General features: G+C 57.9%; 1 protein-coding gene across 2 annotated transcripts in view; it reads right to left on the bottom strand.

The window, feature by feature from the left end:
• Window positions 1-1,054: 1,054 nt before the first annotated feature.
• The window catches only part of LMX1B (LIM homeobox transcription factor 1 beta), an 86,867-nt gene continuing 60,889 nt past the window's right edge, over window positions 1,055-27,032 (bottom strand). Inside the window, exons 3-8 of one of the 2 annotated variants that reach the window (XM_024999579.2) lie at window positions 9,937-10,169; window positions 7,630-7,811; window positions 7,386-7,463; window positions 7,187-7,253; window positions 4,818-4,982; window positions 1,055-4,532 (exon numbers count right to left, since the gene is read on the bottom strand). In XM_024999579.2, coding sequence (XP_024855347.1) covers window positions 4,375-4,532; window positions 4,818-4,982; window positions 7,187-7,253; window positions 7,386-7,463; window positions 7,630-7,811; window positions 9,937-10,169 — 883 coding nt within the window. In that variant the 3' untranslated portion in view covers window positions 1,055-4,374. The remainder of the gene's footprint in view (window positions 4,533-4,817; window positions 4,983-7,186; window positions 7,254-7,385; window positions 7,464-7,629; window positions 7,812-9,936; window positions 10,170-27,032) is intronic. The other variant, XM_024999580.2, reaches the window with a different exon arrangement.

Below are 27,032 nucleotides of genomic sequence, written 5' to 3'. Positions count from 1 at the left end.
CCAGCCTCGAGCCATTGTGATTCCTCAGGATTTGGCCTCAGCTTCATTCTCACTGTCGCAGTCCCCTGAGTGATCTCACCCACCTTGTGTCTCAGTGACCAGCTACTGGTTGTTCAACACCTGGGTGCTCAGGTCTGGCCCCTTTGAGGCTCAGCCCTGCCCCTGACAGCTCATGGATGCCCCAGAGACCGTCAGCTCCCTGTGCCCCAGATCAGAGTGCTCCAGGGACCCCCATCCCGGCTATCCAGTAACTCGATGTTGCCTTCACTCCCCTCTCTCACAGAATCTCCAGGATTTCCTTCCTTCTTTCTCCTGTTACCACCCTAGTCAGAGCCGTCATCATCTGTCGCCTAGGTGACCCATTGACTCCCATCTTTGTCCAGTCCACCTGACCTACTTGGATCCATTCTCCACGCAGCAGCAAGACCATGGACGGTCTGGCTTTGCCTCTGGCCTCATGCTTCTCCCCCAGCCCCAAACTTAGCTATTCTTGCAGTTTAGGAGAGTCACAAGATTCTGCCTGCACCTGAGGTGTTTGCATAAGCTTCAAGAACTTGCAGACACTCCTCCTCCTCCTCACCCAGTCCCCCTGCACCAGCTAACTTCCCATCTCAGCTTAATATGCAGATTCTTCCAGGAAGCCTTCCATGATGCTCCGTCCTTCCAGATGAGGTTGGGTACCCCTGTAACAAGGCTGAGCTCACATCACATTGTCTACCTCCGTGAGGCAGAGACCAATCTCAGTTCTCAGCCTAGTGGCTGGCACTTAAGGGCCCCCTGTGGTGGTTGGTTGAGTGTGTTGGGGAAAGGGATGATTGAAACGGGAGGGAGGCATTTGTTTCAAGGATGGTGATGGGTCGGGGTTGGGACAGGATGAGGATGGGGAGGTGACGATTATAGGATGGAACAAGGGAATGTGTTGGGCAAGACCAGGGACCCCAGGCTCTCCCTTCCTGACCTGCTGACCCTGGCGCCCACTGAGAAATCTGCTGGCATCTCAGGCAGGACTGGCTCAGGCCCCGCACAGCCCCTCCCCCCAAGGAGAGGCACCACAGGCGTGTACAGGTTGGTTTATTTACAAATATACTGATGTCTCGTCTTTTTCTGTTGTTTCCATTTTCTGCTTTCGTGGGAAGAGGCAGAAGGTGAGAGTGGAGGGCAGGGTGGGGGTGGTGATGTGGTAAACGCTAATAAATAATTTAACAATGACAAGTTATTAAATAAAATGTGTCTGGGGATGGCGGGTGGACAGTGAGAGTCTGTACAAGGAGAACAGGAATGGCCGGCGGCCGGGGCCCCACACCTGGCTGGGCTGGGCTCCCGTGGGACCCCGGTGGGGCAGCCATGGCAGAGAGGCCTACAGGCAGTGGCGCCGTCCAAGGGCCAAAGGTTCGAGGGTCCCTTCTGCTTCCCCAGCCCCCAGGCGGCGTGTCTGTGAATGTGGGTCTGTGAGCCTTCGTGTGTGTCTAGCTGTGTGTGTGTGTGTGTGGCTGTGTGCGCGTCTGTGAGCGTGGCCCTCCCCCTTGCCCGCAGGGCAGAGTGAGCCCCAGAGCTGCAGGTTCTCAAAGACGGGAGGTGAGAGTCTCACCCCAGGTGGTGCCCAGAGTTCAGGCTTGGGCCGGGCAGAGGTCAGCCAATTCTCCTTCCCCCGAACCTCACTGCCAGGGCCTGCTCATCTGGACATGGTGGACTCCCCACATCACCGCCTCCAGGAAGCCTCCCGAGATGCCCAGCCCACTGGCACTGGCCACTTCTCTATAGGCTCTGCTGGGCCCGTGGTCTGACCTTTAGAACCAGTGTCCCTCTGTGTGGCCTCCCTGGAGGGCTCCACAGCGGAGGTGGTAACACTCCCTGTGTTACCAGGGGCAGCTCCCTTCCTCCCTCTGAGCCTCAGCTTTCCGAAAGGGAAGCAGAACTCCACTTTCCTCTGACACTTCCCCCCCCAACCCCTCACTTTCTCCCTCTTCCTCCAGAGAATAGTCTGTCACGTCCCCCTCCCCTGGCTTCCCACCCAGGCACCATGTGATGGTGGTCCCACATCACAGCAGGGGTGGGGGTGGTCCTGGCCACTCACCTCCCCCGCCCCAGGTCAAGGCTCTGCTTTCCTACATGAAGTGGACAGAACCCAGTCATCTCAACTCACCCCAACCCCAGCAAGCCTGACTGGTCCCATGTGCTTCTGCTGGGCAGCCTTCTCTGAGCCTCAGGTTCCTCATCTGAGAAATGGATCCCCAACAATGTCTGGAAAGGCTTGGGACAGAATGTGTATGTCTCTCCTCCCAGGAGAGAGGTCCTCAAACGGGGCCCTACATCTTGCTTATCTGTGTCCCGACACCCAGCCCAGGGTTGGGCAGCGTGGTTATCAGAGCCTGGGGGAAGCCGCAGTAGCACGAAGGAGTTAACCTAAACCAGCTGACGGGGTGTCTCTGGCACAGGGAGCTGAGGACCCTCTGGCTTCGACAACCTGCAGGTCATCGGCATGTGTGCCCTGTACCAGCTCCTGGCAGGGGGCAGTGTCATGGCAGAGGCAGAGCGCAGGTTGGACTTGGGGTTTATGAGGCCCAGGGCGGGGGCAAGTCTACTAAGAGGAGTCATGTCCCCCAACCCGGAGGCCATTCACCAGGCACAGAGGATGAGGAGCTGGCGTGGTGCCCCTTTTCTGTGCTCCGGCTCTCTTCCTGACTAGCTGAGAGGCCTGTCCCTGCCCCTCTCCTGGCCCAGTTTTCCAGCCGCGCAGTAACGGGCAGACTAGTTGATCCATTCCTGAGGTTTCTTTCAACATAGAGTCTGGGAGAGAAGGGCCAGGTCTACTGGGCAGGGAGCATCTGCCCCAGACCTGCTCCAAGTGCCCCCAGCGTGACTTGCCTATATGGGCCCAAGAGGAGAGAGGGGACCAACCCTCCAAAGGACAGAGTGGCTGCTTTAAGGGACCAGTGGAGACCCAGGACCAAGAGATGGCACAGAACCTGGGCTGGCTGAGGCTGCAGGAGGACGCGGGACGACTGAGACTGTGGAAGTTTGTGGAAGAAGAAAAGCCCGGAAGGGCCAGGCTGGCTGATGACAGTGGGCAGACTGGGTTATATCTGTTCTACACGTTTAGACGGAAAGCTGGAGCCAGCCTGGGGGGGTGGGGGTGGGGGCGGGGGAGGTCCAATTTTAAAAGGAAGAGCTGGAAAAGGAAGGGCTTTTAAAAGGAAGCTGGAAAAGCCTGGCTTTAAGAAGCGAGGACAAAGGCTGAAAAGGGACAGAGGTGAGATCAGCAGAAAAGGCAGCTGAACTTGGGGCCCCATGAAGTAGTGAGCTCCTCGTCACTGGAGGTGTGCAAGGAGAGGCAGCAGCAGTTTGGGTGAGAGCCCAGCATCAGATGGAGCGCCAAGGGGTGCTTCCGAAACACCTTCCCACCTGGAGGCTCCACCATGTGGCCTGATTCTGCCTGGTTCTGGGGCCTCTGACTGCCTAGGCAGCCCCATCCGGGCGGAGGCGAAGCTACATCTGCATCCATGTGCTCTGAGCTCACCTCCTCTGCCCTTCCTCTCGCCCCTCCTATTGCTGTCAGAGGGGGCTCCCCTGTCCCCGTCTGGCCTCCTTCCCCTTCCTGACGGGGCAGGGCTGACCCGCAGGGGCCTCTCCGTCTCTCTCAGCATGTCTAGGTACCCGTGTGCACATCCGCATGGGTGTGCCTTGAAGCGTGTATGTGTGCATGTATGTCTCCATCCCTTTGAGTCGGCCTGGGCTCAACCTTCCCGCCCCTGGCGCCCCCGTGACGCCCCCTTCCCCAGGGGAGAGCTGTGGTGGGCTTGGCGCACCTGCCAGGCTCATCCCCACTCCCGCCCCAGGCTCCAGGTAGAAGGGGTGATCCTAGGCTGGTGGGCCTGCCCCAGAGGTGGGAGGAGGTGGGCACAGTGCAGGGCACAGGGTACACAGGCTTCTCACGCCATCGTCTGGGACATGCACGGCAGCGGAGGGGCTGCCTTGATCTAGGCCTGCACCATGGAGGTGGCCTGGACACAGAGGGGACGTTTAAAAAAATAGAGAGAATTTAAGCTTCCCATAAAAGAGATTGGGAGGGGGAGGGAGGCGATGGAGGCCAAGGTGGGGCTGGGAGGTGAGTGGCTGTCGAGAGTTCTGGGTCCCTGGGGGTGACACGGTCTCTGGGGGCAGGACACAGTCCCTGCCCAGGCTCCGCCCATCTGCCTGTCTGGCTGTGCCCAGTGGGCACATTAGCCAGGCCCGGTTGGCCGAGGGGAGGGCACCGTATGGCTGTCTGCAGAGTCTGTGCGGGCGGTGGGGCTGGGGGTGGTGAGGCAGCGTCTGTGGCCAGCAATCCTCCCCTCCAGGACCCTTGCCCAAGCGTCCGTGCCGCCCGGCTGGCTCTCAGGAGGCAAAGTAGGAACTCTGCATGGAGTAGAGCCTGTCGATGGGGTTCCCCACGCGGGCCTGCAGGGAGCCCACGTCCGAGGAGCCGAGGAAGCAGTCGCTGAGGCTGGTTAAGGAGGTATCGCTGTCGATGTCGTGGAAGATGGAGTCGTTGCCTGGAGGTGGGGGAGGGGCGGCAGGCAGAGGGGGTGGGCGTCAGCACCGGGGGTTCCAGGCAGGGGGCTTCTGGGGGCCCCACTGGCCCTACAGGCCGTGTGGCTGGAGGTGAGGGAGGGAAAGGATGACTGCCAGCTGGCGGGGGTTTGGGGGGCTGCGGGTGGGGGTTTCCAGGGTACCCCCTTCCTGACAGGAGGAGGCAGGTGGGCTGATTTGGAAGGGCCTGCCAGGTCAGGCTGGGGGGGCAGGGGCGGTGCTGGGCCATGAGGGGTGGGGCAGCTTACCATAGGGGTTCATGTGGTCACCTGGCATTTGGGGTGGCGTGAGGCCCTGCTGGAAGGGGTCGCTGCTGCCGTAGGGACTCTGCTCCATGGCCACGATCTGCTGCTGTGGCGGGGCCAGCGGCGTGTAGGAGGCCATCATGCCCTCCATGCGACTGGACAGGACCTCTGGGGAGAGACCGCGCCCTCACTAACCGCCCGGGGCTGTCCTGGCCTAGAGGGGACCTCAAGATGTATCCCAGGAGTCCCCCATGGCTTCCCATCCCACACGACCCCCACCCTGCTACCCAGTCCAGGCTGCCCGCTGCCGTCCCTTTGACCTCCTCCTTCCCAGCCCCTCCCCCTGCTGAGGTTGCCCATGAGCTTCCAGGGTCGCTGAGCCTCCATATCTGACCTGACTTCACCAACCTGCCCCAGACACACACACTCCAGCGCCTCTAGAAGAACTAGTTTATCCAAAGTCAGAGGCTTCCAGCAACAGCCAGTAATGACTCATGACACGGGGGTGCACTGAGTGCCCTGCACCCGCAGCGCCAAGGTGGAGCCTGCACCTGGGCCAGCAAGGCTCAGGGAAGGAGGGCTTCCTGGAGGAAGGGGCCTTCCACCTCCATGTAACTTCAAGAACCAGCAGAGAGTTCAACCAGCCTAGCCAGGGGCAGGATGCCAGGCTGAAGGGTAACAAAGGCAGAGAAGGGAGAAACTGCCCGGTGGGAGCAGGGAGCCCAGTCCACAGGGCTGGACATGAGGGCAAGAAAAGGTCATGCCTGGGGAGAGAGATGGTTCCCTGGGGACCCGAGCTGAGTGGGGGGCAGGGTGTCCCCTGAGGCTGTAGGAAGCCAGTGGAGGGTCTTGGCTGTGGAGGGACTGTGGAGAAAGGCTGAGAGGGTGGAGGACAGAGGCAGGGCCCATCAAGAGGAGACAGGTGGGGCGAGGGGCTTGGGTCCCCATTAAGGTAAATGCAGGAAAGTCTGAGAGGGGCATGAGGGACCTGGGAGAAGAAATCACCGACTGACTGGGTGACTTAGCAGATGCAGTGCTCGTGGAACAGGACAGGTCAGAGGTGACGCCCAGGTTTCTGGTGTGGGTACTGGGTGGGTGGAGGGGGGCGTTGGGGAGCAGCAGGGGGTGTTGTATGCGTGTGGCCTGGGGACAATGGCATGAAGTACAGTGTGGGCTATGATGAGCTCAAGGGGACCTGGAAAGTTCTTGGGGAGACTGCGTCCAGGGGGCAGCTGGGAACCCCGGAGAGCAAGACAGAGCGTAGGGGCGGGCTGAGATGCCCGTGGCCATGGCAGCAGCCCCCGAAGGCTGGGCTGTCTCAGGAGAGGGGAAAGGGGACAGGACAGGAAGAGCTGGGCTCTGAGGCCACGCACAGCCCGAAGCCCCGGGTCCAGCCTGGGACACTGGTCTGGCCTCAGAGTCCTGAGCTGCCCATCAGTGCCTTGGCATCTGCCTCAGGGCACTCGTCTCCCATGGGAGCGGACAGCGGCAGCCCCCACCCCAGTCCAGCAGTCTCGGGAAACACTTGGGCCCCCCTCCAAGGCCTAGAAGGCTCCAATGGGGTCCTGCTGGGGTTCGGGAGGCCAGCCCCAGTCCAAGATGTGGAAACAGCATTTGGGCAAAGCTTAGTCCACCCTGGACTCTCAATACCCTGAAGACTTTCTCTGGAAATTTCTCTGGAGACTTCTGCTGAATTCTACATGGGCAAGAGGGTGTGTGGTCGTGTTAAAAGCACAGGTTTAGGAGCCCAACAGGAACTTCCCTGGTGGTCCAGTGGTAAAGAAACTGCCTGCCAATGCAGAAGACAGTAAGAGACTCAGGTTCGATCCCTGGGTTGGGAAGATCCCCTGGAGGAGGGCATGGCAACCCACTCCAGTATTCTTGTCTGGAGAATCCCATGGATAGAGGAGTCTGGAGGGCTACAGTCCATGCAGTTGCTGAGTCAGACACGACTGAGCAACTGAGCACGTACGCAGGAGCCCTACACTCAGGGCCAAAGCCTAGCTTTGCCCCTTACTAGCTGAGTGATCCCGCGAGTCCCTTAGTCTTCTGAGCCTCAGTCTCCTCATCTGTGAGATGGGCGATAACAATGCCCCTCCTCTTAGGGATCTGTGAGTTAAGTGAGACGGAAGCTGTTGAATGGTGAGGACCGTGCCTGGCACAGAGAGAGGGTGAATGTGGAAATTCTGTCCCCGCTCCGGGCTGCCTCCCCTGCCATTTCTCCTCCTCCTGTGTCCCGTGGTCCCCACTGCCTGTCCGTGGATCTCAGCAGGTTCCCAGGCACTGGCTCCCTGAGATCTGACCCCCGGGGCGGGAGAAATTTCCTGGGAGTCTCGTGACAGACTGAGCCCCGCGCTGGGCCCTTGGCTCACCTTGGCCCAGCCGCTGGGAGTTCTGCTGCTCCTGTTGCTGCTGATGCCGCCGTGCCAACTTCTTCATCTGCAGGAGATACGGTGCATGCCAGCCCCACCTCGGCCCCCAGGCACTCCCGCCCCACCCTCATCAGGCCCCGGTCTTCCGCCTGCCCACCCTCTCCCTTGCCCAGCAGGGTGGCTCGTGGCCGGTCCTCACCTTTGCTCTTTGGTTCTGAAACCAGACCTGGACCACACGCACGCTGAGGCCCGTCTCCGCCGCCAGCGTCTCTCGGACCTGCCCAGAGAGGGAGAAGGGTCAGGCCCGGGGGTGGGCAGGCGCCGAAGGTGGCAGGTCCGGGGGTTGGGCGGGGAGGTGCAGGGATGCCCAGGTCCCCGCAGGAGTCTGGAAAGGCAGCGGGTGTGGGGGTGTCAGCCCCCGCCCCACCCCGGCCGCCCCTCACCTTCCGGCAGGGCTTGGAGGAGACCTCGAAGGAGGCCTTGAAGGCTCTGCGCTGCTGCGTCGTGAGGATGGTCCGGGGCCGCTTAGGCCTCCGAGGGTCCTTCCCGTCGTCCCCACTGCCCTTGCTCTGGCTGCCCTGTCCCTTGGCCGGCTTCATGTCCCCATCCTCATCCTCGCTCTTCACTGTGGGGAACACGATGCAGCGGATCAGCCCGTATCCTCAGGAACCCGCTGCTGCTGGGGTCCCGTCACCTCCTGCCATCACCCAGCACGACTCCCCAGGGCCCTCAGGGTAGAGACTGCCCCCTTCCCTGGGCCACAGGCCCCGCCTCGTCTCACCTCTCACCTCCTGTCCACCCACTGCCCCACCCAGCCCGGTGTGTTCCCTTCCTCAGCAAACGGTCCTCGCGCCCTTATCTCAGCCCCCTGGGGAGACCTGAACCAAAGCCACCAGACCTGCCCTGCTGACCAGACAGGCAGAGGAGGGCACCCTGGTGAGCAGGCACGGACACACGCTGCCCACTCAGATGCACTCACGTTCAGAAGGGCAGAGAGACAGGCCCACATGGGGACAGGTTCGGGCACTGCAGAAATGTGCAGGTGCACACGTATGGCACACACATGTGTGGCTGGCACACGGAAGGGAGCACAGCTATGCTGACACTCACAGGCAGCCGATCTGCCATCAGGCCCACGGCCCTCCTGATGAGAGGAGCTGGCAGCTGTGCTCAGTCTGGCCCTGGGCTTCCCCTGACCCAACCTGCCTGGGCCCCACCTTGGCCTGTGGCCTCCGGGCCCTGGGGGACCCCAGCCCAGAATGCTGGCTTTCAGGAAAACCAGTTCCCATGGCACTAGCCCAGCATCAGCCGGGCATCAGGGCCCAGAGAGGAGGCTCTAAGGAGCTTCCAGGGACTAAGGATTGACAAGCAAAACATACACTCACACACACGTACACACAGGTGCATGCTCTGAAGCAGGGACATACAGGCATGCACACGTCTGGACACACACACACACACACACCCTTGAATGCAGAAGCATGCGTCTTCACCCAGCGACCCCATACCCACTTGCATGCCCGAGTTATGGGTCTCAGAGATGCGGGCCCCAAACAGACAGCAGAGCCTCCCCCACCCCCATGCCTCCTGCTGCCCCCAGCCCATCTTCCTCCGAGCATGAGTCCCTGCAGAGGAGGGCCTCCCTCTGAGACCCCCTTCCTAGGCCTGGCAGGAATGTGCCAATGGCACCTGGCTGGTCCCCGCTCTCCCTCAGGAGCCCAGGCAGCCTGGCCACCACGGTGCCCTGCCCAGGGGTGGGCAGAGGGACAGATGCATGGGCAGCTCATGCCCCCCTTCAAGGGCTCTGGCAGGGACACGGCTCCTTTGTGTGGGCAGGTCCTCTGACCATGGGCTCCGGGTTCCCCACAAGGGCCTGGCAGACCAGGGCACCTCCTCCCCACGCCCCCTGCTCCAGGCTGTCTTTGCCGCCCCCAGGAATGACCAGGTGCCAGCCTGCTTCCTGACTTTCTCCTCCTTAAGAACTTGTCCCTGGTTGGCCCTGCCCCTCCTGCCAGGAGCGCTCCAAACTGGCAGTCTTTGGGAGGCTGGAGCAGGGTGGAGAGGAGCCTTCACCCCAGGAAATGGAGGCTTTCCCTCCACTACCGAGGACTCCAGTCTGCCCACTGCTGAAGACTTGGGGGGGCGTGATGGAGACAGGATGCGTCGTATCAGATGCCTGTAGACTCGATGCTGGGAGAGACCCCTGTGAGGTGGGGCTGCGGTGGGGTCACAGCAAGGGAAAGGGGGACTGCTGGGCCAGAGAGCACAGGGCATGCATTCATGTGTGTGCAAAGTATAGTACCTGTGAGCACATGGATAAACGTGTAGCCAGACTTACTGCACGAGTGTGCTAGGGCATGTGTACACATGTGTGTTTACATGGGTGTGGGCTTTGGCGTGCTTGGGCATGTGAGCACATGTCTAGTGGACATGTGTCCATGTTTTTACATTCCTGGGCGTAGGTATCCACACACACATCTTATGTGCTTGTGTGTGTGCACGTACAACCACATGCACCTATCCCTGTGCGTGATCGTGTCCAGGTGCGTTTGTGGGCCTGTGGGGCCATGCACACGTGTCTGTGTGCACCCCGCATGTGAACACCTCCGTGCATGTGTGCACTGGCTGTGGGTGTGGGTGCAGTGTCTGTGTGGGGTACGGGTCCCAGGGTCAGAAGCGGGTTTCTCCTGCAGGGCGACCCTCTGCGGCATGGGTGCCAAGCCCCCCACCCGGCTCCAGCCGCAGCTCACCGGAGTCGGATTCGTCGGGGCTCACGGAGCTGAGCAGATCCTTCTCCTTCTCGTAGTCACCCTTGCACAGCAGCTGGCCCTCCTTGAGCACAAACTCGTCGCCCTTGCGTAGCTGCCGTTCACACACGCAGCAGCAGAAACAGCCCAGGTGGTACACGCACTCCAGCGCCCGCATCACGAACTCGGTGGGGGCGATCTTCTCCATGCAGCCACTGCACTTGGCCGCAAAGAGCCTGTGGGTGCACAGAAGCGGGGCATATTGGCTGGGCTCAGGGGTCCCTCCCAGAGGCACTGCCCACAGAGCACCTCTTCCTCCTGCCACCCGGAGCCACCCGGCCCAAGTGGGAGAGGCCCTCCCTGGGCACAGAGCCAGACAGTGGGAGCCCTACCCCTTGGCTGGCAGGGCCCCTGACGACCCCAAGATGGGCACTGGGCATGCTGCCCAGAGATGTCAGCTCAAGAGCCTGCCTGCTCAGAGGCACAGCGACCACTAGAGGGCAGAGTGCAGGGCCAGTCTCCACCTTCCCTGAGAGCCAGGTGGGCCCTGCCCTGAGCGGAAGGACTGGCACCCCATAGGTCCCATCCCCCGGCCCTCCAGCATCTGTGCTCCTCCTCCCTGGCCCTGCCTCTCCCCCACATCCAAGTGATCCCCATCCTTGCCCAACCCATCACCCAGCCTGGCTCCCTCCCCTCCTGCCGGAGGGGCTGCCCCAGCGTCCTCGCTGGTTTACTGCCTCTCCAACCCTTGACTCACCCTCCAGGATGAGAAACAGAGGGGTCTGTCCAAAGCACACACGTGATCACGCTGCCTCCCTGCCCCAGACTCATCCACGGCTCCCTCGTGCCCTCAGGAGAACCTCCAAGTTTCTGAGTTTGGCCTTCAGGCCCTTCACAGTCCTGCCTCCCCTCTTACCCCTCTACTCCCGGAGGCTGCTGCCTGAAGCCCTCCAGGGCACCATCACCATGGCCCTCTGGCATGCTCTTCCTCTGGCCCTTGCCTCGGCCACACCTGTTTATTTCTCATTTTAGCCTAGGACTCTCCCCCGTGAACACATAGTCACAGAACACGTGTGCAGTATCAGCCGCTCTTCCAAGCACTCTGTGTACAGAAGTGCATTTCATCCTTGCAACAACCCTACGAGGCAGGAAATATTAATCCCATTTTAGAGATAAGAAAACTGAGGTGCTGGGAGGCAGGCATGTGCTCAGGGTCACGTGGGGAGTAAATGTCCGGGGTCTGATACTGTCCGTCCGTGACAAAGAGGATCCATCTTTCATCTCGGGAGACAATGCTTGGGGTGGGGTGGGTGGGTCTTCGCGACTCTGGTGAGTGAGCACAAGGGTCTGAGCAGGACCCTGCCCTGGCCTGCACCTACTGACCGCTCCTCTCGGCTCCCCATCCCTGTCACGTGCCCTGCTCTGTGGGAACTCAGCCTCAACAACACTTTGATGGAAAAATTTATGAAGAATCAAATTATTGCTGCTGGGAGGGAATTAAAACCATTTTTCATTCCCCGCGTCCCCGGGCCACGTCTGCGGGCGCCACCTTGGGAGCACTGCGCGCATCCCATCCCTCTTTATGGCCCGCCATCACAGGCACAGATTACAGCTGCAATTCTCTACTAATCTGTTCTGGAACAGAAACGGCCATAAACGCAAGGCTCTCGGCCTGCCTCCCTTCCCGGGGCTGCCATCCACACCACCCACGGTGAGCGGGTGGGACGCAGTGGGCAAGGCCAATCCCAGCTCTGCCTGCTGCCCTGGCACTGGCCAGGGCACTCAAACTGGGGAGACCCCAGCAACCCCTGCCAGCCACCTCTAGTCTATCCAGCAGGCTCCTACTCATCCTGCAATGCCCAACTCCAACACCACCTCCTCTGGGAAGCCTTCTTTGATGCCCCAGTCTGGGGGAGGTGGCCTCCTCTATGCTCACCTCAGGCCTTAGTTCCCTCTACTGTGAAACAGGGATGTCAACAGGACTTTCCTCAAAGGCTGCTGTTGTCAGGACTCAAGGGGACTGAGCATTTAACTCAATGAATGAGTCCCGCATCAGAGTGATGGCACGTGACCCTGTCAGCTCCTAGTTCCACGGAGGTCCACCTGATCCACCAGGAGGCCTCAGTGTCTGCAAAGTCTGAAAGTAAAGGCTTGGCTCAGGCAGGCAGGACCCTACTGGCCCACACAGCACAGGGCTTCACCAGGGGAGTGTGAGCCGAAGTCAGCTCCAATTTGGCCCTCTGGCTGGAGACCTTTGTTCAGAGTGCAACCCACCCAACTGCCCATGGCGCCCTAAGCAGAGGCCCCTAGGAACCGGGCTGACCCTCCAGTTCTGCCAAGGGGCTAGGGAAGAAGCCAGGTTCGCAGAACCTGCTGCTCTGACATGGGGGACACTTCTGCCTTGCCCCTCTCACTGCCTGTCTGTCCTCCTCCCCACGCTCTACCTCCTGACCTAGAGGCCCCATGAAGGGCTGCAGCCTGGTCCCTGTGGCCCATGGGCAGATAAGTGCTGGGGCATCTCTGGGTCCACCTGGCAGGGCTGGGGCCCCGGGCCAGGTTGGCACGCCTTTGGTGGTTCCCAGAGAAGAAGCCCTCTGAGTCTAGGGGAGGGGGTGGCGGCGGTGGTGGGGGGTGACCTGCATTTGCAGGCGCTGCCACCATGCAGGCTTCGTTCAGAACAGCCGCGCTAATGCCTTGGCAGCAGGGGGTCGATTGCTACTTTCTCCAAACTCATCAACACAATCTATTATTAATACTTCTCCAAAGGCTCGGTGCCGCCATTACGGAGGCAGCGCCAGCCACTCGGGGCATCATCTGTTATCTAGATTGCAAAAACTCGGGAAATAAAACAAACCGTGCACACTTTATAAATGGAATGGGCCATCCGTTTGGTCTCCAAGCATCTTTCCACCCAATAAAACATCGGGGGGGATGCATGAAATACTTGCTCCCAATTATGGGGCTGCCTTTGTCTACCACGCCAGGGTGAGAGCTACAAACAGCGTGTGTGGAAGGGGCTCAGGCGCCAGTGGGAGCCCCTCCTTTCTGTGAGCCCCTACTCCCTCCCTGAATCCCTCCCACCACACAGGACCGGTGGAACCAGCCATTGAGAAGCAGCCCCAAGCAGAGGCGGGTGGCAATGGAATCAGATGGACTCAGGTTCAATGCCTGTTTCTGCCGCTTGCTGGCTTGTAAGTAATTTCTTCCCTCTAAGCTCACTTATCTGTATAATGGGCTCAACAACGCTGCTGGGTTCTCAGTGTGAAAATGCACTGAGTTGTCAGGTTAAAGCTGTGAGCACAAAGGGAGTGAAGCGGGGGCTGGGGAAGCCTCTCTGTGAACACTGCCTGGAAGCTGCAAATATTGACTGGAGATGCAGAATGGCTAGGGCTGAAAAGCTTGGTGCCTCCCCGCCTCCCTTCCCCTCCCGCCCCAAAGCCTGGCATGAGGGCCCGGGAAAGCAACAAGGGCCCTGGGTTTGGAGCCCTGGACTCGCTCTCCGTCCCTCCCAGCTCTGGGACCTTGGGCGAGTCTGAACCTCACTCACTTCCCTCCTCTGTAAGAGCACTGGGCTGGGGGCTCCAGATGGGTGTGCTTCTGCTTCTCACACTGGGGCTGGGAAGCCTGGATGCAGCAGGTCCTGGGGTCAGGGATGGAGGGCGCTGTGGGGTGGCTCCGAAGCTCTGGCCAAGGCAGAGTTACCTGTGGCTTCCCCTCTAACGGTTGTGCCCTCTTGGTGCCAATCTGCCTGCCCAGGCCCCTTCCCCAATCCAGAAGCTCCAAAGCTAGACAAAGACTCGTGAAAAACTTGTGGCCACATCACTTGCTACCAACCCACACAACCCTGTTCCCCGTTTTCCACATAAAGCACCTATCCTTTCCACACGCTGTCCCCACAACCGAGAAGGCCATTCCCCCCACTCCCAACCTTTGCCTGGCAAACACCTGCTAATTTGGAAGGATTTAGCTTGGGCATCCCTTCCTCCCAAAGCCCCCTCCTCCTTTCCAGTCGCAGACACACTTCATGTATTTCCAGGTACACCTTCCCAGGGCCACCTGTGTCTTAAGCACTGAGCCCAAGTCCCCACACACACTAAAGGTGAGCAGTGAATGTTTGCTGAATGACTGCTGAACCAGCCAATAGAGTGCCGTTTAGCCTGTGAGGCAGGGCAAGCTGGTCTGTGGGAGCTCCACCCACCTGCCCTGTAGAGACAAGGTTCCCTGGGAGGGGACCTGTGTGGGGAGGTGCGGGTGCTGAACCGGGCAGCTTGGTGTTCCCTCCTGTCTCCATAACTTTTCCCTGTGTGACTTTAGTCAAGACACTTTAACCTCTTTGAGCCTCAGTTTCTTCATCTGTAAAATGGGAATGATGGTACCCACCCATGGGGTTGCTGGGAGGGCTAAACCCATGTAAAGTTCTCAGCCCTCTGCTGGCATTAAAAGGCATTTCACAACTGCTGGTGTCTGCCTTTCTCCTGTTCTGTGCGAGTCCAACATGCTCTCCTGGATTATCCTTGCTGGGATCTCCCAGGAGTTCCTGGGCACAGGCTTCCTGACACAGATGCTAACCATGCTCCCTCTCATCTCCATCCTGGGCTCTGGATCCATCCTTCCAGCTTCTGTCTGGAGGCTGGAGAGAGCGCTCCTGGCTCATTCTCTGGCTGTCTCATTAGTATCATTGATCTCAATTAACATCTAGCTGCATCACCCCGTTAAGTCTTCACAGAACCCTAAAAGGAAGACACTGTTTCCATCTCTGTTTCACAGATGAGCACAGGAAGGTGCAGAGGGCAGGTTCAAAGTCACATGGCAGCATTGCCATATACTCCCTCTTTGCTCTGTGTATCCAAATGTTTCCGTTCATCAATTACCCTGGCCCTTTGCCATGCCCACGTCTGTCTGCCCTCAAGGCTCGGAACACTCCAAGTTTTTATCACTTGACATAAGCCCAGCACCTAGTAGGTGTGGCTGGGTGTGTGCACGTGTGTATGCTAAATCGCTTCAGTTGTGTCTGACCCTGTGCTACCATATAGACTGTAGCCCTCCAGGCTTCTCTGTCGGTGAGATTGTCCAGGCAAGGTGGCTGGGTGGGTTTTCCTTGAACCAAACTGAATATCTCCCCCTGCAGCAAATACACCCCCTTCCCCCAGGATCATCTGTAATTGCAGAGTAAGAAATTCCTCTTTTCAGGATATCCTTCCCTTAAAGTGTCCCAGGCTAGGACAACACATCTCCATCTCCTCTGAGCTTTCATGGGTTTATTTGTTTAATTCTCAATGTATTAAAGTCATAAAGCTAATAAACAAAACTCAAAAAACCATTTTTTTCGGGAGCATGTGAACACAGGTTACAAATCTGATTTGTTAATTTCTCTTAAACCATTGAGATGGCTCAGACGGTAAAGAATCTGCCTGCAAAGCAGGAGACTGGGGTTTGATCCCTGGGTCAGGAAGATCCCCTGGAGAAGGGAACGACAACCCACTTCAATATTCTTGCCTAGAGAATCTCATGGACAGAGGAGCCTGACAGGCTGTGGTCCCTAGAGTCACAAAGAATCAGACACAACTGAGCGACGAACACTTTCAAACCACTGATACCTGCAGAGATGCATGCAACACAGGTGATTCTTTTACCTCTCATAAAACTGGTTTCCTAATGTCCCAGGGCCCCTCCAGCCTCTCCTCATGGGTCTTCATCCCCAGCTCTTGGAGGCCACACAGCATGTACTAGGCTAGGAATCCTGGTTCTGTCATTTCCTCACACTGGAATCCCACACAAGTCCCTTCTCCTCTCTGAGCCTCAGTGACCCCATTTGTCCAGTGGGGTCACAGCTGGGCAGAGAAAGGCTTGATGAGTGCAGATCACAATCACTGTCATCGTCTATCCAAGCCTTTCCAGCACAGTTCACTCTCCTCTGCCTCCTCACCGTGCGGCCATTCCCGGACTCGTGTCACTGCACTTTACAGTTTTAGCTCTTCACTGGGTTCTCAGTCCAAGAGCTCCCAACAGTTTTAGGAGAAGTGCAAAGATCTAACCATGGCATTCAAGGCCCCACTCTACCCTGCCACACCTGGCCTTCGGCGCTCTGCTCTAGCTGCCACGCTTCTCATTGTTCCCTGAACCCAAGTCCCTTCTGGCCTCCTTAGCACCTAAAATTCCATCTGACTCTACGACCTGTTTTCTCAAACCCTTCCCTTTTTTTCTTGTTGAACTTATCTTCAGCCTTCAAGACACAATTCAAAGCATCACCTCCTCTCTGAAGCCTTCCCTGATGCCTCCAGATCCAGATATCTGTGTGTCTGAACTCCCCACTGTCTTAGAAAGAAGGAATTAATTCAATCCCCTACCCTTTGCTCTGGCATTGAGTTGGTGGTTAGTGACTATTTATCGAATGAATGAATAACCCTGGGAGAAATGAAATGGGCAGTCATTTCAAGGGAATAACAGAAGGACAAGAGAATATTGGACACTCTGCTTTTGGGGGAGTCTGAGAACACTACCAGCTAACAAGAGAAGTTGAACTTGCCCTCGTGTGCCCCCTTCACAACCACACACCGTGGAGTTCAGTGTCCCAATTTTTTATTAACAAAGTTCTCCACGTGCCTCCCGTTAGGCTGGGAGTCTTGCAGTAACACCTCCTACGCTGCATGGCACCTTCACGCATGGTACACAGGGAGAGCCCTATTGGTATAAAATGACTTCTCTGACCTTCAAGTGACTGGGCCAGGCCTGGACACCTGACTCAAGCTGGGCCAACTGGACCCTCTGTCCTGTGTCTCATCCTTCTCCTGCTTATTCAAGGGTCCTTTTAACCCCTCACCCCCAGTCCTCAGCCTTGTCCTCAGAGGTGTGGATTCCCATGACTCCAACACCAGTTATGTGGCCTTGAGTCATTTACGTTCCATCTTTGAGCCTCAGTTTCCTCTTCTGTAAAATGGGGGTGTTAATCCCTCCATTACCTGGTGATGTGAGAGGGCTAAGCCTAGGGGGTGTCTCAGGAGGTGTGTGCCCCCTCTCTCTCCCCAGTTTATGTCTCATGTGGTGTCCAAGGTAGCTCTGGAACCTCTTCTGCCCTTCAACTTCAGTCTGAAGCCCCCATCACATGGTTGGGTCTGAGTTCTCCCTGAGGTATGTGCTTCTATGAGATCCTCACCCAGGGTCACACTGGGGATCAGGCAGCTTTTGAACCTGGTTTCCCTTAGAGCAGGGGTCCCCAGCCTCCGGGATCTAGTGCCTGATGATCTCAGGTGGAGCTGATGTAGTAATACTACAAATAAAGCACACAATACATGTAGAGCACTTTAGTCATCCTGAGACCTTCCCCCGCCAACCCCTGCCTCAATCTGCGGAAGAACTGTCTTCCATGAAACCGGTTTCTGCTGCCAAAAAGGTCAGAGACCACTGCCTTAGGGCCTCTCCAGGCCCAAGTCCTACAGTCCCTGGAAGCAGTCCCTCCCCAGGGACCACAAGGCTTGGCGCTTGGAACTGAAGCCCCTCTGTCCCCACCTTCACGGATTCACCCAGCACACACCCAAGCAGGCTGACTGTGCCAGGCTTGTGCAAGACGCTTGGGGAACAGAGTCAGACCAAATCTCCACCGGTGGGAGCTGGCAGAATGCGACATGTGCTTTGATGAGGTACACTCAGCAGGCTGGGAGCGGGGCATAGAAAGGCACGCTAGCCAATCCGGAGGAGAGCTGGGGACTTCCGGGAAAAGGTGAAACGACAGTTAAAAGAACCCGGTCCTACAGGCAGAAGGAACCGTCTGAAGAGTCTCAGTCCCAGTTCTGCCTGACCTTGGGGCTCGTCACCTCTCCTGTCTCAACCTGTTTTCCAGTTTGAAAACTGGGATCACAGCCCCTGCCTCACAGGTCATCATGACCCCGTGTTGACTCCTCTGTGCCACACCTCTACAGGCTGGTGGAGGACCCCAGGTTGGACCCGCCACAGAGCACCAGGGCAGGCCCCGGGTGCTGAGTGCTCAGTAGGTGACTCCTGTCAGAATGGCTCCTGGGACTGTGGTGTCCGTCAGGGGTGAGCTGGTGTTCATAGGGGCAGAGGGGACAAGACCCTGGACACTCTCGGGGGCCGGGCTGCAGCTGCTGGCGGCTGCCTGGCCCTCGGAGGAGCTGATGGGGTGAGAGCAGGCAGAAGGAGTTGCCTGACCGCCTCCCTCCCCGACTTGTTGACATCTCCCCCACGTGCCTGCTGCGTCCTTATCATTCCGGGCGTAGCTGTTTTTTATTTTGAGACAAAAAGGGGCCTGTTGATGGGGATCCAACTCAAACCAGCTGCAAACATCTGCTTTGATGCGGCGGCGGCGGCGGCGGGCCAGGCGGGCGGCGGCGGGAGCCGCAGGCGGGGGCCCCGGTGCGCGCGTCAATCACGCGGCTGGAATGCTTGGCGGGGCCGGGAGCTGGGACCGGCGGCGGCGGCGGCGGCGGCGCGCGGGCCTCTCCGCAGCCTCGCCGCGCCGGGGCCGGGCCTGCCGCGAGGGCTGCCCCGGCGCCTCCTGCGGGCGCACAGACCCAGCTGTGCGGGGCCGCCGGCTCCACGGCCCTTTGATCCCGGCCCGGGGCGCTGTTGGGAGCCCGCAGCCCGGGGCTGGGGGTCAGGGGCCAGGGGCAGGGAGGGATGGGTCCAGCTGGGAGCCTGGGGTACCATCCGAGGGCCAGCCAGGCCGGGCCGGCACACATTCGGTGGCTCCACACACATTTGTTTGGCACCTACTACGTGCCAGGCACTGTCTGGAGGCTGGGGTAGTGCAGTGAGTCAAAGTGATGTTCTCTCCCAACCATCCACCTCCCCCACCCCGCCCCCAGCTTCCAATTTAAAGAGTGAGCGGACAGACAGGAGATACATCTCTAGCACAGTATAACAAATAGTGACAATGATGAATCACGATGAAGCAAAGAAAAGCGAAAGCAGTGGCCAGCGGGGTTAGCAAGAACAGTCTCAGGCCTTCCTGACATATCTGGGGGAATTCCCAGCAGAGGGAACAGCAAGTGCAAAGGTCCTGAGGCCTGAGTGTTATACCTGTACCTGAGGTGTTGGAGAGAAGGCAAGGAGATGATGTGGCTGGACAGGTGATCAACAGGGCAAGAGTTAGGAGGTGCAGAAGCACTGGTGGGGTTGGGGGGGGCGGGGAGGGCAAGTCACCTGGTGTTTTGGAGAGAGGGTCTTGAGCAGAGAGGGGTTGTGATCTGATTTGCATTTTAACCAGGTTCCTCAGACAGCTGTGTGGGGGCCCAGAGATGCTTTGGGAGTTCATCGCAATAATCCAGGCAAAAGATGGTGCTGGCTGAGACCAGGGAAGTTTCTGAGAAATTGCCCTCGCTGGGATGCATTTTGAAGGGAGACAGGGACACGAGAGGATGTGAGAGAAAGGATAGAGGTGTCGGTGAGTCCAAGATCAGGGGGCCTGAGCAACCAGAAGGATGGAGTTGCCACTAAATGAAATGGAGACTGAGGCAGGGTAGGGGAGGGCAGCATCAGGAGTGCGGTTCTGGACCTGTTACCCCCGAGCTGCCTTCTGATCGTCATGTGGACGTGTCCAGAGGGCAGCAGCCCATATGAATCTAGACTTCAGACAGAGATCCGGGCTGGAGGTGCCATGTGGGAGCTCCCAGTATAGACACACACATACACTCTCAGCACCTGATGACTAGTTTCTCACTTCTGGGGCTCTGACCCCTGGGGGACTAGGGGCAAGCCCCAGGAATTGTTTTCCATTTGGGGACACTGGGGCTTCTCTGGGGACCAGACCTGTCGATGGTACAGGGCAGGTGGAAGGTGAAGCATCGTGTCCTTCTGACCATGCCCCTCCACCCGCCACGTGCTTGCCCTCCAGCCAGCGCCTAGTGCGCCAGAGGTCTGCGCGCTCCAGGCCAGGCCTTTGGCTTGATGCTCTTTCCTCCCTTGTCTGCCCTTCACTGGCAAGTCCCATTCATCTGATGGCTCATTTATTTACCCATCCACCTAACATTCACTGAGTACCTACTATGAACCAAGCCAAATGGCTTACCCTCCACCTGCTCATCAACCCCTCTGAGCTGATCCCATATTGCCTTCCCCCATTCTCACTGAGTCACCAGCTCCTGGCTGTCAAATCCAGCAGCCATTATTGTTCTTATTTCTTGCTAAGATTTATTAAGTGTTTTCCTACATCCTAGGCCCTGGGCCTTATTTGCACGCAGACTCCTCCCCCATAAGACCCCTTAGACACAGGTTCTGCCACTCTTTTCACAAGAGAGGAAAGTGGTGCTTGGAGAGGGTACCACCACCTCTCAGAACCGGCAGAACTGGGTTCAAAGCTGGGACAATGGGCTCCCTGCTTGATGCCTGGACCTCCCTGTGCTCAAGGCCCTCTCTTGCCTCAGCCTCATCCTCCCTGCCCGCCACTGCACTTGCTCCATCAGCTCAGAGCTGTGGGCCTGTGACCTAGGCTGGGCCTGGGGGAGCCGAAGGTCCAGAGGGCCAACAACACAGGTGCAAGATGAGAAAGCCCACCCCATGGGATGGAGAGGCCTTTGGATTTCTCTCCAGGGTCCCGCGTGGCCAGAACAGGCCGGGCTCAAGGCTGCGTGCCTGGGAAGGGCTGAGTGATCCAGGACAGGGCCTGAGGAGGTGTAAGGTCAGCGGGGTGGGGGACAGGACCGGGGGGGGGCTGTCTTCCTGGAGAAGGGCGTTACAAAGAGTGCAAAAGACTGAATGGGGCAAGTGCAGGCTGGGATGGCAACAGGACTGTGTCTAATTCCAGAGTCTGGGCTCTGTGTAGGCAGTGGCAGAGGAGCAGAGAGGCCATTCTGAGATGGAGCGGTTGAATATAAGCAAAGGCAAGAAGAACATGGAGACCGTTTTCAAGGTTAGGGAGACAGTGGGTCAGAAAGGTTGCAGCGTAGGTGAAAAAGGAGAAGGCTCAAACCAGAGGCCTTAAATGCTGGGCTAAAGAAGAGAGAGGTCAGGTTTCTTTTGTTTCCATCTACTCGTCCTTGTATCTAGCCATCCACCCACCCACTCACATAGCCTCTCAGCCAGTTATCCATCTATCCACCCATCCCCGACCCAACCACCCTCTCAACCATCCATCCATCCATCCATCCGTCTGTCCACCCACACACATCCGTGCACCCATGCGTACATGCACCCATCCATCCACCTGCTGGGCTATCTGCCCATTTCCCATCCATCCAACTATACACACACATCCATCCATCCAACACATACTCAGGCACTCACTCTGTGCCAAATCCTATGTCACGATTCCTCCTCTTGAAAGCAGAAACTGCCTTTTAAGGCTTTACTGTAAAGCTTGTTGATTCTGTAGTTAAAGTCTCTCAATTGTGTCTGACTCTTTGCAACCCCATGGACTATATAGTCCATGGAATTCTCCAGGCCAGAATACTGGAGTGGGTAGCCGTTCCCTTCTCCAGGGGATCTTCCCAACCCAGGGATTGAACCCAGGTCTCCCACATTGCAGGCGGATTCTTTACCAGCTGAGCCACAAGGGAAGCCAGTTGATTCTGTAAGCATTTACCAAATACCCACCACGACCAAGCACCATGCTAGGGGATGAGAAATCCATGGGGATTTCACTTCCTCTCAGTGAGCTCCTGGTGTAATGGGGGACAGGGTATTCCAGGGGAAAAGAGGTCTCAGAAGGAGAAATCCCGGATACCAGTGGAGAGCCTCACAGCTGGCCGCGCTGACAGTCTGGCCCCATCGTTCGGACCCCAAGGATTTGGACTCTCTATACACAGACCACAGCATTTTAATTAGGGTTATAACAACATTGATAAACTTCCTTTGAGCAAGTGTTTTCCGGAACAAACTCCATTAAGGCAATTTAATTTTTTGAACAATTTTCTTTCTAGTGCAGTTAAATAATTTACAACTTTTTCCATTTCCATTTTTATTTTACTAAAATTATTTTCATTGAGATAAATTATTTCCCATGAAAAAATTTCAATAATGGTTTGCTCCATTGTCAGCTTTGTGCTTGTATAATACCCTACTGAGTATCAGGGTTAGACTCTTCAGTTAATTTGTAGCCAGTGACATATTTTTAGCACGGGTTGTTTCACTGCCGTCAGTTGTATTTTGTACTGCTTAATTTACCAAGTTAAATTTCCCCCCAGGCTCAGGTAGGATGGTTTTTAATGTTAGCAACAAAATTTACAAAGTTTATGACCACAGATTTTACCAGGCGGCCAATGAAAACCCGCTCAGGGTCAAAACCATGGGTCAAGACAGCCTTGTGGTGTCCTACGAGGGGGTGCGAATGTCCAGCTTCAGCTGAGATCCCACGGTTCTCCTTCTCTCTCAAAGACTATGACCCCTCCCCTGACACCTCCCTCTCCCACTTAAACTCCCAGGCTCTGATGGCACTTTCTATACTCTGGACATAAGTCTGAGTTTATCAAAACAGCCCTTAATCAAGCTGGTACCCAGTAGCCCAATCCTCAGCACAGGCCTCCAGGGGCAAGAAGAGCCATCTCCTCCCCTTTTCCCTACCCTATACTCCTCTTGATGCAGCCAGAGAGAACACTGTTGTTAGTTCAGTCACGGAGAGCCTCACTGCCCAGTCTCCTGAGGTCTGGGCCGAGTCCCCTCCTACTCCTCTCTGTCTCACACACACACCTGTGCGCTCCTGCTGTCGTTTCCGAACCACACCCTGGCATCTGTTCCCACTGTCGCTTTCAGGAACCAGGGCACCCTGTGCTCAGAGCTGCTTGGTAGGGGCCTCCCAGTGCCTCCCGACCCCCCTCGGGGCGGGAGTCCCTTTCTTAGGTTGACCCAGCTGGTTGTGTAGAGCGAGGGCTCCATGCCAGGTGAGCCTGGCTAGTAACCACCCCTGCCCTCCTGGGAGCTAAGGCCTCAGCGTTTGGGAGCCAGAGACCTGCTCTCAGCCAACGGCCCGGCTGGACTCTGCAGGGCCTGGACACGGCCACAGGGCGTGGGCAGAACCGGTCCGGGGCTGAAGGGTTTGAGCGACCTGAGAAGTGGGTGGAAGGAGCGACCGGGAAGGGGGCATCGGAAGGAGGTCGGAGGGGATTTTTTACTGGGGGAGGCGGCCCTCGGGGGTGTGGGTGGCGTTCATCCCCTCCACTCAGCCCGGGCCTCTCGCTAGGGAGGAAGAAGAGGCTCCGGGAGGCCGCCTCCGCTCCCGGGGCTCCGCGCTCGCTCGGGCGCCGCGGGCTGGTCAGGGCCCCGGTCCCCGCCGCGCGCCGCGCACCGCGCTCCGGCTCCGCCGCCCGGCCGCCCGTTTAGCGGGTAACTGATCGCCCCGCGCCCCGCCCCGGCCGCGCGCCGCCCGCCCCAGCCGCTTAATCACCGCCTGCCCGGCCGCATTAGCATAGTAATGGCCTTTAAATTGAGCCTCTTTGTTTTTTAATTAAGCTCCCAGCAGGTACAGAGAAGAGCGATTATTGAGGAAGCTGCCAGCGCTAATCGCCCGCAGTCATTTGACAATTAAAAAGCACCGGGCTTTAACCCTTTCCCCGCGCCCTCAGCCGTTCCCTCGGCAATTATAGAGCGCCGACTGTGTGCACGCCTTCCCCTTGGGGGTCCGCAGGCCCCGCCCCTAGAACTGCAGACGGACCCCCGCCCGCGTCTGGATGTAGCTAAGGGCTAGTAAACTGAGGCGCAGAGAGGGCAGGTTATCTGGGCCAACACACACAGCTCAGCCTGGGAACTGGCAAATCGGGTGCGGGAGAGAGAAATTCGGCTGCCTGGGCTTTGCGCCCAGCAATGAATGCCCTCTGCTTGGTGCACAGGCACCTTGTCAGTCGGGCGGAAATCCTCCTGCTTTAAGGCCCAGTTGGGGCACCTACCAACTCCATGGCAACAGCCCTCGCTTTGGCAATTTATTTTTCTGTTGGAGTATACTTGCTTTACAATGTTGTGTTAGTTTCTGCTATACAAGGAAGGAAATCAGCTATGTGTTAGTTGCTCAGTCGCGTCCGACTCTTCGCGACTCCAGGGACTGCCAGGGCTCCTCTGTCCATGGGATTCTCCAGGCAAGAATACTGGAGTGGGTGGCCATTCCCTTCTCCAGGGAATCTTCCTGATCCAGGGATCGAATCTGGGTCTCCCGCATTGCAGGCAGATTCTTTACTGTCTGAGCTATCAGGGAAGCCCAAATCAGCTAACCCTATACTTATACCCTCTCCCTCCTAGATCTCCCTCTCACCCACCCACCCACCTACCTCTCTGGAATTCCGAGAACACCCTCTCCCCCTGCTATTTCACCCATTCCCCAAATACCGATGTGGTGCCTACTGGTGTAAGATGCAGTGGTGGGTGCTGTGGTCAGCTGTGGACAAGCCAGAAGTGGGTTCTGCCCCACACGGACCTACAAGCCAAGAAGCGAGGCAAGTGAATAGGAAGACTGCACGATGGTCCAAGAGCCAGCCCAGGCTGGGGGCGCATCAGAGAAGGCCACTCTCTGGAAGACAGAGGTGTGAGCCAGGGAGGAAGGAGACTCGGCCAGGTGAGGACGGGAAGTGATGAACAATCCTGGCGGCAGAGGAAACTGCATGCAAAGGCCCAGAGACAGACCAGCATCAACCAGAAATAAAAGTCTCGGAGATGCAGACGGGGCAGGAGGCTTCAGAGTAGCAGGAGCCAGTGAACAGGGTCTTGGAGCCCATCGACTTTTAAAATTGGGGCTATTTTTTAAATAGTTGGATGTATTTTTGAATAGGTAGTGCAGTGCCTGTTTCACGTTCAAATGTAAAAAGAGTGTTCACTGCAGTCTCCGCCACTCTGTCCCTAGTCCCTAGCAGTGCAGGTCCCCTCCCCAGAGACCAGCCCAGTCTTCTAGTCAAGCCCCCTTCCCAAGACATCCCACACAAGGAATACACGTGCCCCTGTAGGCCCATCATTCCCCTCCTTCCATTTTTTTTTAAAGGAGGACTTGTTGGGAGTTTGGTTCAAATTTATATTTTTTACACAAACACTACACACTGTACTCCTGATATCCGTGCCCCCCCCACCCCCCCCCCCCCCCGCCATCTGCTGGAGAGAACGTCCAAGTCTTGGCCCGGAGTACCTCCTTTTACAGCTGCTGGATACTCTATTGTACGAGCAAACCCTGATTTATTTAACCCATGCCCCGTTGATGGCCTTGTGGGCCATTTAAAGGATTTTTGTCTTAATCTCAAGAGCCACGGGAAGCCATTGAAATGTGCTAAGTGGGGAGTGGCTAGAGCGATCTACATTTTTAAAAGATCATTTTGGCCCCTGAGCAGGGACCCAGGGTCGGGGGAGTTGTGGGGGGGAGCACAGAGCGGGAGCAGGGAGACCAGCTAAGAGGATCATTGTGGGTCCCTGCCAGTGAGAGGCGCAGGGGGTCTCGGCCAGGGGGCGCAGGAGTGTGAGAAGGGAGCGGATTATTCTGAGAGAGTGATGTAGGGCAGGAGACCGACTGGGCTCTGGGCTGGTGGGAGGGGCCCGGGGTGGCCTCCTTGCCCGGATCCTGCCAGATGGATCCTGCCAGATGGTGGATGCAAGAGATGGGGTTGGGGACACACAGTGGTGGATGGGGCACAGCATGAAGACGCCAGGTCTGAAGGCACCCTGGTCTCGCAGTACCAACAGCCAGCGTGTCTGATTCATCATGGGGACTGGGATCTCCCTCCACGGCAGGCTTTTGAGGACCCCCACAGCCAGCCTCGCGTCCCATCTCTGCCTGCTCTCACTTTAGACAGGCCTGCTGCTGCTGGAGCCCCGAACCCCTCTTGCTCTGAGCCAGGCTAAGGCTGTGTTTGTAGAGAGAAGGCAGCCCTGAGAACCCCGGCAGCTGGCCCCTAGAGCATGGGTGTGAGGCGGAGGGTTCTGGACAGTTTCTGCCCCCGGTCACCAACGGGGAGGGGGAACACCCTTTTCCTCTGCCCGTGGCTCCCTGGTGGGAGTGAGGGGGAAGACTCCATGTCCTGGAGCCCGCTAAACTTTTCCATGACTCAGAAGACACTCTCCCAGAGGAGCTGGGGTCAGGGCAGCCAGAGCCACCCTCTGCCCCGCTTGAACCCCATGGAAAGAGGCAGTGAGCACTGCAGACAGCTAGGGGTTAACAGTCGGCCCACCCCCATCTATCAGCCAGCATCTCCCAAACAGACAGACAGACAAGGCAGCTGTCCAAACAGGCCTGTGTACCTGGCCACAGTTGCAGAGAGGGCAGGGCAATGGCTGTTTACTCTGCTTCCCTCCCCCAACACAGTCACAGTCACACACACACACACACACACACACACACACACACACACAGAAGGCCCTCCACCCCTGCTCCTCCCACCACCCCGGAGAAGATTCCTAAATGCAACTGACCAGGAGAAAAAGATGTCCTTGATCTGGGTGGAGGGGCTCCAGGAGTGGGTGGCTGAAATGGTAGCCCGGGGCCCCACAGATGCCCGAGGCCCCACAGAACTCGGTCCCGGGCGCCCACTCTGTCCGGGAGGCTCCTGGTGATGCTGCCCAATGCCTACTTTCTGGCCCAGAGTGTTTCTCAGGATCCGGAGACTTGGAGAAGCTGGTGTGTCTGGGGAATCGCCTCCTCAGATCGCCTACCTGGGGACATGTCTGCCCAGGGTGGGCTCCACAGGGCGGGCTCTCCAGGCATCTGGGCCCCACATCAGCCCACCCTCTGCCCTGCTCCTCCAGCTCCCAGGCAGCCCCAGCCCAGCGTCCCAACCCTGATTCCTCAGAGGCCTCAAGAGAAGCTGACCTCTCTAACTGGCCTCCAGACAGGCGTCTCCAGCTCCCCGAGGCCGCCCCGAGCCAGCCTGCCCCTCCGCCTCAGCGACCCCTGGGTCCTCCCTCTCCCCTCACACCTGTCACCACTTCTGATTCATCATCAGGCTCAGTGTGGCTCTTGAGCTAACCCTCCCGATGGGGGGGTGAGTTGTTTAGTGGACTTGGTGTGGCAGGTCCCCAGGGGGCCTGGCCACCAGCATGCCACACCCTCCCCTTACTCTGCTGGTGGCCCTACTCACTCCCTCAGGTCCCCTCAAATGCCCTTTCTTTTAGGAGGTCCCCCCGCAGGGCCAGGCTCTCCCCCTGCCTCGGGACCAAGAGCGCTGTGTGCTGAGCACCTGTGTGCA

The sequence above is a fragment of the Bos taurus genome, chromosome 11, assembly GCF_002263795.3.
Source record: "Bos taurus isolate L1 Dominette 01449 registration number 42190680 breed Hereford chromosome 11, ARS-UCD2.0, whole genome shotgun sequence".
Classification (NCBI taxonomy): domain Eukaryota; kingdom Metazoa; phylum Chordata; class Mammalia; order Artiodactyla; family Bovidae; genus Bos; species Bos taurus.
The sequence above is the reverse complement of the archived record's forward strand: the minus strand, read 5'-3'. Positions and strand labels throughout refer to the sequence as shown.